Source organism: Palaemon carinicauda, chromosome 44 (genome assembly GCF_036898095.1).
Source record: "Palaemon carinicauda isolate YSFRI2023 chromosome 44, ASM3689809v2, whole genome shotgun sequence".
NCBI classification, from domain to species: domain Eukaryota; kingdom Metazoa; phylum Arthropoda; class Malacostraca; order Decapoda; family Palaemonidae; genus Palaemon; species Palaemon carinicauda.
Genome location: NC_090768.1, coordinates 3,692,967 through 3,707,784, shown reverse-complemented (window position 1 = coordinate 3,707,784; position 14,818 = coordinate 3,692,967). Strand labels below are relative to the sequence as shown.

The 14,818-nt window shown below is 38.4% G+C and overlaps 1 protein-coding gene across 1 annotated transcript in view; it reads right to left on the bottom strand.

Annotated features, from left to right (window-relative positions):
• Positions 1-2,677: 2,677 nt before the first annotated feature.
• LOC137634176 (glutamate receptor ionotropic, kainate 2-like) overlaps positions 2,678-14,818 on the bottom strand; it is a 483,949-nt gene continuing 471,808 nt past the window's right edge. Inside the window, exon 22 of the mRNA XM_068366444.1 lies at positions 2,678-3,713. Coding sequence (XP_068222545.1) covers positions 3,639-3,713 — 75 coding nt within the window. The 3' untranslated portion in view covers positions 2,678-3,638. The remainder of the gene's footprint in view (positions 3,714-14,818) is intronic.

The window sequence follows — 14,818 nt, the reverse complement described above, 5'->3', positions numbered from 1 at the left end:
ATCATACATAATTCTTGCAAGCCATTAAAAGAATGTAAGATGATGGACATGATAAAATCTTAAAAATCAAATTTTCGTTTTGTAACGAGTGTTTGAAAATACTAACCATGTTTTAAGGCTACTTTTGCAAATTACGACGCAATACTAAGATTAATTTCAAAAGACATCCAAACAGATATCTATGGTTTGTATCCAAACAACCCTCAATGAATACTTTGCCAGAACCACAACTCTATTTCACAAATTATTGCACTTATAACAAATATATTTTCTTATTACAAGATCAATCTTTAATAGGTTAGAAAAGATGACGAAAATGCAGCAAAAACAGTATTGTATAGTGATTAGGACCTATACAACAATTAATGTCTGAGCTGCTTAGTCTATTGCAGACTTTAGTCTATAAATCTCACCAAAGGAAAAGACTTGTATATAACAGGACGGCTTACTACGTCTGATCATAACCCCTCTATAAAATGCCTATGGTAAATATATGTGTGTATATATATATATATATATATATATATATATACATATATATATATATACATATATATATATATATATATATATATATATATATATATATATATATATATATATATATAGTCGTAACTCGGGTTATGAGTAACTTTAAAAAAAAAAAAACTGGATACAGTACAATCTTACAAATTCAAATTGGATTACGATTTAGATTCTTGATATGAAGAAGTCCACACTACTGGAAGAAACGAAAGAAATTCCAGCTGAACTGAAAAGCCTAGTCTCCCTCTGGAATCCCAGGTGTTCGTTCAATCAATTTAATCTGGACATTTAATGAAAAAATATCTCACGGCTTATCTTTAAATTTCGCTGATTTTTGAGACACTGGGTCACTTTTGCCAGCCATTCCATCATGTCTGCTTTATAGATTTTTAAGTCTCTGGAACAAAGATCCTACAGCTTCAAGGAATTTTAGAGGGGAGACACAGAGTCGTTTGTATTTTTCCTGTATTAAGCTAAATTTAGATGAATAACAAAGTCACCTCTGGGGATTCCAAAGGGAATCTTATCTTTTCGGTTCAAACAGGAGGGTTTCAATTTTACAAACCGAGCCTCTCCACTGGTTACTTTGTGGAGCCCAATAATACCAGTTATCCAAAATTAACCAATAGTGCACTATTTGACCAATGTGTCCTCAGCTTATACTTTCACTGTCTTTGAGAGGTCTCTCTTGCATGTTTTATCCAGATATTAGATCAGTTTCCCTTAGAAAAAGTCTCTAAGCAAGTTGTTTGGGATGGGGTTGCATATACTATGTCAATCTCTACCCAGGGTTCGACCCAATAAAATCGATAGCCCACCAACTACCTCATTCAGTACTAAAGTTAATAAAGTAAATTGATTTTTTTTTCTGAGGATGCAGTGTTATATACAAACATACACACATTCCCTGACAAAAACCATTAGTTATTGGCTGAAACAGCTGTCGTCAAGAATTGAATAAATGAAACAGCACAGTAACAAATTCCGTTTTTCCTTCAAAATTCTATCCCTGAAGACAAGAAAAGATAAATACAACTAAAAATATGTTGCCTTAAAATAGTTGAAACTAAGAGTGCTTTACCATTTACTGAAAGAGAATGAATATGTCTAAAGAGTATAACGCACACACACATCTATATATATATATATATATATATATATATATATATATATATATATATATATATATATATATATAAATATATATATATATATATATATATATATATATATATATATGTGTGTGTGTGTGTGTATGTGTGTGCATGTCTGTTTAAGTAGGTGTGGAGGTTTTATGACTCATACGTTTCATAATTTGTAGGTGAAGTCTCTGTATGAAATGCATTTTTTACCTTGTTTACTAGAAAGAGTAAACAACTCTATTTTAGAGTTTTAAAGTTTATTTTTGTAATTGGAAGATTAGGAGATGCTTAGAAAATGCATACACCTAAGAATCTGAACAATTTCGAAAGAAGAATACTGATATGCCTCTCGACACTGAATTCTAGCAAAATCCAGAGATGAAAATTTTTCTATTTTCTTAGTTCCTTTTCTGTAGATTAATTTCCCGATTTTCTTAATATTTGAAAAAATTCTTACTTAGATAATTATTGAATACTTAGAAGAGGCTTCTTTGATCTTACAAATCAAACATTACAAAATAGTAATGATGAAGTATTTCATACAAAAAGAATTACTCTAATCGACCTGGTCAAGCTACATATTAACCGAATCTTCTCCATTGCAGTAGAAACAAGAGCAATCAGAGATTTCAGACCTTCGCCAATGAATATTGCCAACACTTAACTAAAGTCTATGGGTATCGCCTCCCACTTTTCATGGCTGATTGTACAGTAGATGGTGAAAGTGCAATGTTGATCCAGAATCGTGATCTTGATCCGTATCCCCAAATATTTGGTTTCTTCTGATGCATAATATCTATCCATTGTTAAAATTTGGTGAAAATCCAATGTGTCAATTTGTTTAACGTATCCTTTAAAATTGTGAAAAATGCAAATCCAGATCCGGTACCAGATCATCTGCAATAGTTAATGGAGTCGTCCATGGCCGGAGATCTATCTTTAGTGAAAATTTCGTAAAAATTCGTCAGTTTGTTTTAACGTTTTTTTTTTTTTCCTTTTAAATGGCGGAGAATGCTAATCCAGATCTTCTCAAAATTTAATGGGGTCGTCCATGACCTAAAGATCTTCGGTGAAAATTTTATCAAAATCTGTCAAGTAGTTTTGACATAATCCTGTCCACAGACACACACACAGACAAATAAATGAATAAATAAACCAATTTCATCTTATTACCTTCTTCGCAGAGGTAAATATCTACTTTTAGGGCAACTACACTAGTTTTATCTGACCTGTTGTTATCCAATTACAGTATTAATGAATAGTAAATAGCAAATCAATAAATGAGGACATCAAATTCAATCTAATTATTCAATTTCCAGAAGTAATGTTAATTTTCTCTTTTACTCAATATCTGTGCCCTATAAGTTCTTATCTATCCAGATATACGTTCATTTTCCATTTCCCAGTTGTACTGTTTTCTAAAGATTACAGCAACGACTTGCACTGCTGACAGCTTTGGTAACCTTTGTCTGTTTCTTTGCTGAATGATTTGTTAAGGGAAACACATAAAAGACGAAGGGGAGACTTCTTCCAAGAAAGAACGGTTTGAATATAGGTATATAAATAATCCTCTTATACCAAAAAGGAAATGCAGCATTAATCATCATTTGACACTGCAATAAACAAATAGCTTGGCATTTTCTGTTGGAAAATAAAGCATGAATATATGCTGTTGTTTCTGGGCAATTAAACTTTATAAATATAGTTCTTTCAGTGTCAAAAATTTGCACCTTTTATGGTGCAGCACAAAAATAAAAACAAAATATAATTCATAATAGAAAATTGTCTTTATCCGTGAAACATAATCAAAATATCATCCAATCAGCACCACCGTCATTTATTTTCTTTACATTAAAGTAATTACTTAAAAGTAGGTTGCAGGACTTACTTGCTTTGATAAACAGCGAACAAAATGTTAAAAGTAGGCAAATCTAAACAAAGGATTAGGGAGCTACGAAGCAACGGTAACAATCAACTTGGACTGGTAGAGTCAAACTGCACCACAGATGACTTCTGGAATTCTATCATAGGCAGCAATCCATTTTCCTGAAAGAAATAACAAGGATTATCTTTAGATATGAAAAGTTGGTGAAATGAATTAAGCACACACACACACGTATAAAGACGCATGAGATGCACGATACATATCGATATACTGTGTATGTACACACACACACACACACACATATATATATATATATATATATATATATATATATATATATATATATATATATATAAACACATGCATATATACATACATACATATACATATACATACATATATATATATATATATATATATATATATATATATACATACATATACATACATATATACATATATATACAGTATATATATATATATATATATATATATATATATATATATATATATATATATATATATACCTGCGTACACGTTATTCATAAGTTTCTGAACTATTTTTCGCCAACTTCACTAGATAATGTTAGGATCTGAAATTTATAAACCTTGAAAAAGCTCCGACAAAATTCATACACTTTGAGACTTCTACCCCAAACCTTGTTCCAACTTTTTTATTCTTGTGGAAATTAAAATTCTATCTTATCTTAATTTTTTTCAACTCTTTACTTTAATATCGGGTTTCACAATCAGTTTAAAACTGCTTTTTTTTTTTTTTGTGTAGCGTAGAACAATCGAAAATATTTTTTCTTGTTCTTCTAATTAAATCAACCACTCGCAACTTTTAAAATTTCGGACTTTTGTTTAAAATAAAAACAATCTTGTTTATCCAAGGAAATTCTCGGATAAACCTTGGATGATTCCCCCAATTATAAGACTGCACTTTTCATCTTTTTAAATAATGACCTGATATCTCGGATTCATTTATAATGATGACCAGCAACACTCGGAAAATAGTTTAGATACTGACAAGTGTAATACAAATATGTAATTTACCAGCTATAATTAAAACAAATGGGCTTATATATCATGCCTGGAAAATGATCTTATATCCCTATTATCATATTTCTTATCTATATGTACGAGTGATTTCTGATGGTAAAAATTAAAATTGAGATATGAATATTCGAGATAACTATAAAAATCCCTTATTTGAACTATACCCTTAATGTCATTATAAAGTGTCCGTTTGGAACACCCGACTCTGTGCACGCCTTAAATTAATACCAACACAAGACTTTCAAAATCTCTGTAATGGAGCTTAACGCTACAAAGTAAAAGAGATTCATGGGAAGATAAGTGAGATATATATATATATATATATATATATATATATATATATATATATATATATATATATACACGTATATATACACACATATATATATGTATACATACATATAACTATATCTATCTATCTATCTATCTATCTATCTATATATATATATATATATACATAATAAGTTTGAAAGCTAAATTTGGTTAAAATGTAAAATTTGTATTATTCACTCTTTCATCCAGGTAATCACTGAGTTTGAATTCTACTCTTAACAATAACAAAACGGCTTTATGATAGTATTCCCTAAATCCTCAGTAATGCATCATTACGGGGGTATTTCATCTCATTCAAAAAATAACAGTACCATCTACCTGGTGTCCGGCATTATGAACGTAAGGATTTTTATATTTTTTTGTCGCTTGAAAATTTGCCATATGAACTTTCATCGCAAGCATGTCTGCTTTAAAGCCTCTTTGGCGTAAACGAAGATTAAATATTATATATGATAAATTAACTGTAACTGCGTTTAACCAATTGGTAGTCTACACCAGGGTTGCCAGGTTTTCCAAATGAGAAAAGGCCAACGTCTGATCAAGTGCAGCTTTAAAAGTCCAACCTAATAGTAGAAAAAGGACGAAAATATAGCATTTAAGGCTAACCAATTTCAAAAAGGCCAAACTTAGGTATATAGCACGAAAAAAGGCCAAATTTAGGTATCTAGCACGAAAAAGGCCAAATTTGATTTTTGGGGGGCCCAAAAAAAAAACCGGATTTTGAGCGAAGCGAAAAATCTATTTTTGGGTGAGGTAGCCATGTTGTCCTGATGGAAGTTCCTATTAGGTAGCTTTCTAGGGTATATTTGACTACAGTGGTATTCCCAGAGAATTTTACCTTAAGGTATCCAGAATTCTAACTCCTGGAGCGAATATCCCTAAATAATCTCACAGGGATATAGCATAATATCAAAGGACGTATTCTTGACACGTCACATAGCTATCTTCACCCCAAACAGTATTAACGCTTCGAGGGGGTACAGTGACAAGAATCTGAAACGAGAATGAAAAGAGAGCCGCTCATAAGGCATCTCTCCTATTCCGTTTCCAGTGTGTATCTCATGAAGGCGGTAGCGCCCTCTTTATTCCTTGTAGCGATATACGAGGTGCTACAGATACTGTATTATAGGGAGGTGTCAATAAGCCCTTTTACAATAAAAGGAAGGGCGGGTCTATCAGGACGACATGGCTACCTCACCCAAAATTAGATTTTTCGCTTCGCTCAAAATCCGTTTTTTGGGGTCAGGCTATGTCGTCCTGATGGAAGTTTACCAGAGCATTACTGTATCTGTGGATTCTCAATCGGTGCCGTACTCTCAAGAAAGTATTTTCCTGGTCCTTCTAGACCTAGAGACCTATGATGTTACCGTCATACATCATTTCATCTAAGCATGAACTATGTTAGTGCTTCCTGCCCCCTACAGGGAAGAGTCGTACTAGACTCTGGAAAAAGTCTTGAGGAGTACATAATAACTATGGATGACAAAATGACAAGCTTGTATAGTGGTCTCGCCCTATACAATATAAAGCAAAGTTTGTATAAGTCACCAATGTCAGTATGAATTTGTGACACCTTCCCCAATGTGACTACTCTTATTAACTATTGGATAATGGTTGTATCCACATAGGAACAAATTTTGCCTCTTTGCCACTATCCCGTTAGGGTACCACGTCAACCCTTCCAAGGAAGGGTTAGAGTGAGTGGACTTTTGCTTGAATCAGGGAACAGTCTTGAAAGACATACCATGATAAAAATATCCATATTTTAATCTTAATGCTCAGTACATTTCTAATAAAATGAGTGTGGGCGAATAAGACGCAGGGTTCACTATGAACTAGTTTATTAAAATTTAATAAATGTACATATCAGATCAACATTTATAAAATTTATAAAATGTGGATGATATGCGTTAAAGCATAAAGAAAAACAGTCAACAGAAAATATTGTTTCGTCTACTAGGAAACAGATTTGCCACTTCAATTGAATTATCAATAATAATGATATAGTCTGTATACTGTTTATATACACTAGCATAAAAAACGCTTGGCACAAGTGTCCGTATTATGCTATAGATTACCGACGTCAATTGAACAGTTCGTAAGGACACTTTCGTGGCCTATCGCTCAGCGTGTAGTAACATACAGTGACTACACGCGCACCCTCTTAATTAATCGTCCCAAATTAATTACACTGCTCCTCGCAGACTTAAAACAGAAGGTTAAAGAATTCTACCTGCTGCTACCACAGATCTCTTAAGTTGCTCCACTTGCTTCGCATTGTGCATAAAGAACGCCTTGGATGACTACCAGCCGGTGTGCAAACAAGGATGTTCAAAGTCCATATAATTAAAGAAATTTTATGGAAGAGGCAACTTTCCTCGGATCATGACTAACGGGTGTACTGTCTGGATCCGTTCTGCGAATAACACGGGTGAATTTCGCCCTTAGTTATAGATAACTTTGAACCCAGGGTTTCTCTTCTGAACAGCTGTCCTCCCATAAAGTCTGAAGTTCTATGAAGATAGACCTTTAAGCACTCCACTGGACATAGAGATGCATCTTCCTTCAGAGGGCAGATTCTCTAGGGACCCCACCTGTTAGTGGGTAGCTTGTTCCTGGTAAGAAACGTTGGGTCTGGAAATAGATTCAGTTCTCCCTCCAAGAACTGGACGTGGCCTTCCTCTCTAGAGAGAGCCACTATTTCACTAATTCTGGCCCCCCAAAGCGAGTACAAACAGAAATATGACTTAAATCCAAAACCTTCTAAGCACATTCCTCATTGTTCATTATTTATACACAATGAAGAATCATATCTAATGACCATGCAAAGGGTCTTTGGAAGCGCTGAAGGGCTAAGCCCAGCATGGCCCTTTGTAGTTCATTAAGAACGTTATTAGAAAGGTCGACCTGTAAGGCATATGGTATCTGACTTGTCAAGGCAGGCTTGAACAATAGAATTGTGTTGGCTGCTAAACCTTGCTCATGAAGGTGAATGAAGAATGATAAATAGGAATCTGTCAGGATTTCTTTCGGTTTCTTCGCCTTGACAAAGGATAGCTATTTCTTCCCTGAAGCCTCATAATGTCTTCTGGTTTCCTCCAAAAGTCTAAACTGACTTTTTAACACCGAATCTTTTTCTCATCGTTAAGGAGAGAAAATCATGAGATGTAGGTTCCGTGTTTTCTGTGATGGAACGAAGACAGTCGACTTCTGTACTCGCTAAGACAGGGATGGATCCGGTAGCGGTACGAATTTTAGTCGTAGTTCCAATGCCAGAGGGAACCACACACTATTTGGCCACTTGTGGGCCACTACTACTGCTTTCCCTTCGAAGGATCTCAGCTTATCGAGAACCTTCAAAAGGAGGTAGTGCGGAGGAACAGATAAATATTGGACCATCTGTTCCAGTCTAGGGACATAGCGTCCACTGCCTCCGCTAGCGGATCCTCTATGGGGACACGTAACAATCTATTTTCTTGTTGTCTATCGTCGCAAAGAGGTCTATCTGCAGCTCCGGGACTTGCTCGAGATGAAGAACAATCCTGCATCAAGGGACCATTCTGACTCTATAGGTGTAAACTTGGATAGAGCGTCCGCTGTCACATTGCGGAACCCTTGAATGTGAACTGCTGACAGGTACCATTTCTTCCATTCCGCCAAACGGAATATGGCCAACATCACTTGGTTGATTTGAGGTGACCTCGACCCTTGTCGATTCAGGCATCTCACTACCGCCTCGCTGTCTAGAACCAGTCTTATGTGGGTCGAGTGGCGAGGAGATACTTTCTTTAGTGTCAGAAGAACTGCCATGGCTTCTAGAAAGTTGATGTGAAAAGACTTGAAAAGATTGGACCAAGCTCCTTGGTCTCTCTTCTGATGAGAGTGACCTCCCCAGCCTTCCTTTGAGGCGTCTGTGTGGATAGTTACTGACGGGGGAGGAGGTTGAAGAAGTATTGATCTCTTCAACTGCTTGGCAATGGACCATGGCTTGAGAAGCGTTCGCAGTCGAGTCGGTAGAGGTCTTATTAGATCTCTTCGTGCGTCTAATGCGTATTTTCTCCAGACTCCTGTTGCATCCTTTAGCTGTCCCCTTAGCACTGGGTCTGTTATCGAAGCAAACTGTAGAGAGCCCAGCACTCTCTCCTGTTTGCGTCTTGATATCCGTTTGGATTTCAATAGTCTCTTGACAGATCCTGCTATTTCTTTCCTCTTCTTCCCAGGAATGGAAAATCGATGTGACTCCAAATTCCAGTGGATTCCCAACCACTGAAATTTTTTGAGCTGGAGAAGGTCGAGACTTTTTGATGGAAGGTCGAGACTTTTTGATGTTGATCTTGAATCCCAGATGTTCCAGGAACTGGATCACTATCTTAGAAGCTTGCATGCATTCTGTCCTGGATGCTGCCCACACCAGCCAGTCGTCCAAGTGGGCTACTACTTGGACCCCCTTTAGGCGTATTTGATGGACGGCTGCATTCGCGAGATTCATGAAAATCCTTGGGGCTATGTTTAGCCCGAAAGGCATGGTTCTGAAGGCGTAAAGTTATCAATGTAACTTGAAGCCTAGGTAGGAGGAGAGGTAACGATTAATTGGAACGTGCCAATAAGCGTCAGACAAGTCTATAGAAACAGCATATGCCCTTTTGGGCAGTAGGGTCCTTATGTGTTGAAGTGTTAGCATTCTGAACTTGTAGTTCACTATGAACTTGTTGAGTGGCGACAAGTCTAGAATGACTCTGAGTTTTTCTGAGTCCTTCTTTGGAACACAAAACAGCCTTCCGTGGAATTTGATGGACTTAACCTTCCGGATTACTCTTTTGTCTAAGAGCTCTCGGACATATTCTTCCAGAACGGGGGTTGAGTGTTGGAAGAATTGAGGAAATTGAGGTGGAGGACTGCTCCAGCTCCAACCTAGTCCATTCTTATTTAGGCTGTGGGCCCAGGGATCGAAGGTCCAGCGATCCCTATAAAGCTGTAGTCTCCCTCCTACTTGAATTATCTTACTTCTGCTGTTGTGGACCTGAGGCCTTGCCTCCTTGACCAAGTCCTCCCCTGGAACCCCTTCCTCTTGAAGGGCGTCTAGAAGAACCTCTGGCTGTTCCTCTAGCTCTCGAACGAAAGGAAGAAGTCTGCGTTTCGAAGGCTGGGTTAAAAACTGGCGACTGTGTCGCCACTTGTTGAGGTACCAGCTGGTACGTGGTTGGAGGTTGTGCCACTATCTGAGGCACCGCGGTCACAGGAAGTTGTTGTTTATGTTGCTGTCCTGGTTCTTGGGGTCACTTGCCATCGTTTCTAGTGTCGTTTGCAACGACATCGATGCCGCAAGTCTTTCCTTTGTCTCTTGCTCTCTACACAAGAGAACCTCCGACAGTTTTGGAAGTGCCTCACCGAACTGGCGTTCAGCAATATCAGCTTCCAGCTTCCCGACTGAGAAGGTAAGGTGTACGTCCTTCCAGTCTTCTTGGTCCAAGGGCAAGGTCAGAGATAACGGCTTGCACTCCTCCAAGGAGGGGCATGGTTTCCCTGCCTCCACCGCCTTTAAGGCTGCCTTATATCCCTTTTCCAAGAAGGGAAAGTCTATGGTAGGAGAGGCCACAAAGGAGGGAAGCTTCTTACTCAAGACGGGCACCTTTGAGTTAGTGAAGCCCCTCTCTTTCATCGAGCTCGCTAGTAACGTCTGAGCTTTACTATGGTCAAAAACTATGACCTCCTTCGGCTCCGTCTCCTCCTTTAAGGCTGGCTCCTTCCTAAGACGGACATAGCAGTCTGGATAAGAATCTTTGTTGGGCCAAAATTCCACTTCTTCCAGGTGAATTGCTCCCAACTTTTCTGAGATCACGATCTTCCCGGTTGTCATTGGCATTTGTTCGGCATACCTCCAAGGATTGGTATCCGAGCACAAAGGAAGATCCTTCACGCTGAGCCGCTTCTGGGGCCCACGTGATGCTGCAAGTCTACGTATCCCCAGTTTCATTGCAGCTTCCTTCTCATCATTCTTCCTTTGAATTTGTTGGATCATCTCAACAATGGAAGAAAGAGTCCTTCCCAGTTCATCTGGGATAGCAGACGATGTAGAAAGAACAGGTTCTGGGTCAGGAACCAATGTAACCGACACTTCGTCAATTTCTTGCTCCTCTACTTGAGGAGCCTGGAACAGCTCCTCCTCCTGACCTTCTCCTAGAAGGTCCTTCTCAGTAGAATCCGACACCTCCGACATCCTATCGTCCAGTTGGATGTCTTGAAGGGCGGCCGAGACTTCAGAATCTACCGGATTCTGGGCAAATGGTATCTCCACCTGAGGCTGGAGGATGATTGCATCAGCCGATGCTTTAGGGAAAAGGTAGACCCTCATCTTCTCATTTGGAAGGAAGGGGCCTGAGGTGTTTTTTCTGAAAACCCCTCACCCAGGATCGTAACATTTCCCTGGCAGCATCCCTTGACTCCGTCGACTTAGGGTCGTCAAAAGCCTCGGTAATCAGGTTAGAACAAACTGTACAAACCTGAGGGTCCCAATACCGGAGATCACCTCTGGAGGCTGCGCATGCTGCGTGCCACCTGCAAACTTGATATCCACAGAAGTTCCTACTGCGGACATTACAGACCATACTCCAGCATTTCGGATGGTCCTCCTGTAAAGAGAAGAAAAATCCATGAGTATCAAGTGAAGGCTTTCACTTATATTGAAACATTTAGCTTATATAGAAAAGCTATAAAAGAAGGAAAGACACATACTTGTATTTCCTATTCTAGAATACCTTATGTAATTTCCTAAACGGAAATTTAAGGTGTACAGTAGTTCACACCTTGAGATAAAGTTTTAATATACGGGATAGAAAGAATACAGAGAGAACTTACTTTCTATATATTGAACGGTCTCAACAAAAGGCTGTACAAATAACATTAAGTATGATGAAGAACTTAGTGTTATCACAAACTCTGTACAGCAGTTCCTACTAATGCAGTGTGTACTACACTACAAATATAGCAACTACTGTACATCGCCTGCTGTTGTGCCAGCCGGCATCTACCCCTGTATAGTTCAAAGACATACTATCTTTAACTAATAGGTGGTAGCCCACTGATTCGCGACTGTGTGCCAGCCGGCAATCATTGCCGGCCGACAGCTGAAAATACTAATACCCGGCTGCCGGCCGCTAATCGTAGTGGCCAGCAGATTCGGGCTGTGTTTCCACTGCCGGCAGGCAAAGTTAATAATACCCATGCTCGCCGGCAGTAGCCAAGAATCAGAGAACCTCCACCTGCCCGGCTGTCGGCTGTTAAGCCGGCAGCCGGGTTAGGGGTACTACACAATAGTCAGAGAAACAGTATGGATGTAAGGTTATAAGACGGCATTGCCATACGACCTTCCATCCAGAAAGAGTGAACTTATGGAAGGGGAGAATGTAGCATTCAGGCTTCCAAAGAATTCATAGCCTGCCGGGCTCTACCGGCAGACATGGAAGGGAGACCAAGGGAGGTTTGGGGTTCACTCTGCAAAGAATAAAGGGTCTTTGCTGGCCGACACGTAATGACAGCTGGCAGAGAGCTGAGCCAGTCCTCCATCCTAACCTATACTAGGTACGGAAGTAGGACTGCGGCCAAAAGAAAATAAAAGAGAGGTGGGGAAGGAATAAGGGTCCTATAGACTTTGTTCTAGCAAGAGACACACTCATCAGTTAGGGAAGCTCATCCTAACCAAGAGTTGTCTATTAGGGAGGAAGACTGGCAATGCTTGCTATCCTCCTCCCAACCAGAACAAAGTTAGGTGAAGTTATTTCGCCGGGCAACAGAGAAAACTCATTCTCCAGCCCGAGAAAAAACAACACAGGACAGTCTGCTAGGCCAATAGAGGAAGGAATCATCTCTGACAGAATCCTTCCGACATGGACTAGGGAAGCAAAGCTTCCTGTGTCCGCCCCTAACCTAGCAAAGGAGACTCATTCTCTATGCTAGGAAGAAGCAGACCACAGACTAGAAACTCTGATGTTCTGCCCTAACCCAAAAAACCAGTCACTCTGGTTATCAGGACAGGACAGACATATCCTAGAATAGTTATACCTGGATTATCATACAGATAGAACCACTAGGATTAAGCCAAAGGCTTTCAGAGGGAGAGAGGGTTTGAACTTAACCTCCGGAGGAGAAAAGAACATTTGGGGATGTGCGAAAGTATACTACTGTACCTAGAATACTAGACTAGGTAAGGTGAGAATCGATTACCTAATTCACCGAAACTCTCTTGTATACAAACTTGGAAAAAACATTCAACAATATCTTACATGTATAAAATATTTACCTATAGCTTCAATAATATAACACTCGGAAAAACTTATATCATGCATGAAAGTACTAGGGCCAGACGCCTAGGCTACTAAGCCTCACGAAGGGCAAGATCGGTACCTCGACCCGTGTCGAAATTACCGAACTAAAAACTGACGGTATAATATAAGCATTCCTAGAGGAGCTAAATAGCTAGATTATTAAAGCATAAAAAACCGGGAACGTCGCTCTAGCTAACTAAATGACCCATAAAGAGCGAGCGACAGCATCCAGGATGCCTCCGGTAGGCAACAGCTCTTGTTTACGTTAATATCACTTTTGATTTAATTCAAAACGACAAGAGCTCACATTTATACATAGTAAAGATAATACTCAACTTTCCAGAGGCAAGAGGCCGGAGAAGTCATCAAAATGTTGAATAAAATCCAAAATAACGAGAAAACACAAGGGAAAACACCAAGTAGTAGAGCTACACGAAAAGGAATAAAGAGGGCGCTACCGCCTTCATCAGATACACACCGGAAACGGAATAGGAGAGATGCCTTATGAGCGGCTCTCTTTTCATTCTCATTTCAGATTCTTGTCACTGTACCCCCTCGAAGCGTTAATACTGTTCGGGGTGAAGATAGCTATGTGACGTGTCAAGAATACGTCCTCTGATATTATGCGATATCCCTGTGAGATTATTTAGGGATATTCGCTCCAGGAGTTAGAATTCTGGATACCTTAAGGTAAAATTCTCTGGGAATATCACTGTAGTCAAATATACCCTGGAAAGCTACCTAATAGGAACTTCCATCAGGACGACATGGCCTGAGCCCAAAAAGGCCAACCTGGTAATCCTGGTCTACACACTCCGTATGATTTCATTGTTGCAATTCTCTTTTTATCTCATAAATTGCCCTTCCAGCAATTAAAAATACTGTTATACCTGAAATAAAATCAACCCCTTCCCAATAAATGTAGAAAAATATGTTAAATGAGTAAATTAAGACTACAGTATAATACTGCTGGGCAAACTCTATTTAACACTTGTTATTTCAAGGAATGATTGATATTATTCTTTTAATTATCGAAGAACTGTCCACCTTATTAATATTTTCTATATAAATTTCAACTGAAAAGTTTATTTTGTATACATATTGAATTTTCACTGCAAACTCTATTTAACACTTGTTATTTCAAGGAATGATTGACATTATTCTTTTAATTATTGAAGAACTGTCCACCTTATTAATATTTTCTATATAAATTTCAACTGAAAGGTTTATTTTGCATACATATTGAATTTTCACTCTTGATAAAATAGATTTATCCGCTTTAAATTCAACTCGAAGCTACAATACAAATGACTATGTAGCTGTTTTTTTTCCTCTTTTTGAAAAAAAGAAGTCGTACAGCAAATTTGCATTACGAAAAATTGTTCATGGCAAAAATCCTTACGTTGAAACTATTTAATAACCATAGTTTTATAGAATGTATTTCTAAGACAGAAACAGGAATCTCAGATCTTTCCTGATTTAATCTATAAATAAACCATTCTCAATTACATACGCATGCTATACCTCTGACACTTGATACTCGGTGTCGCAAC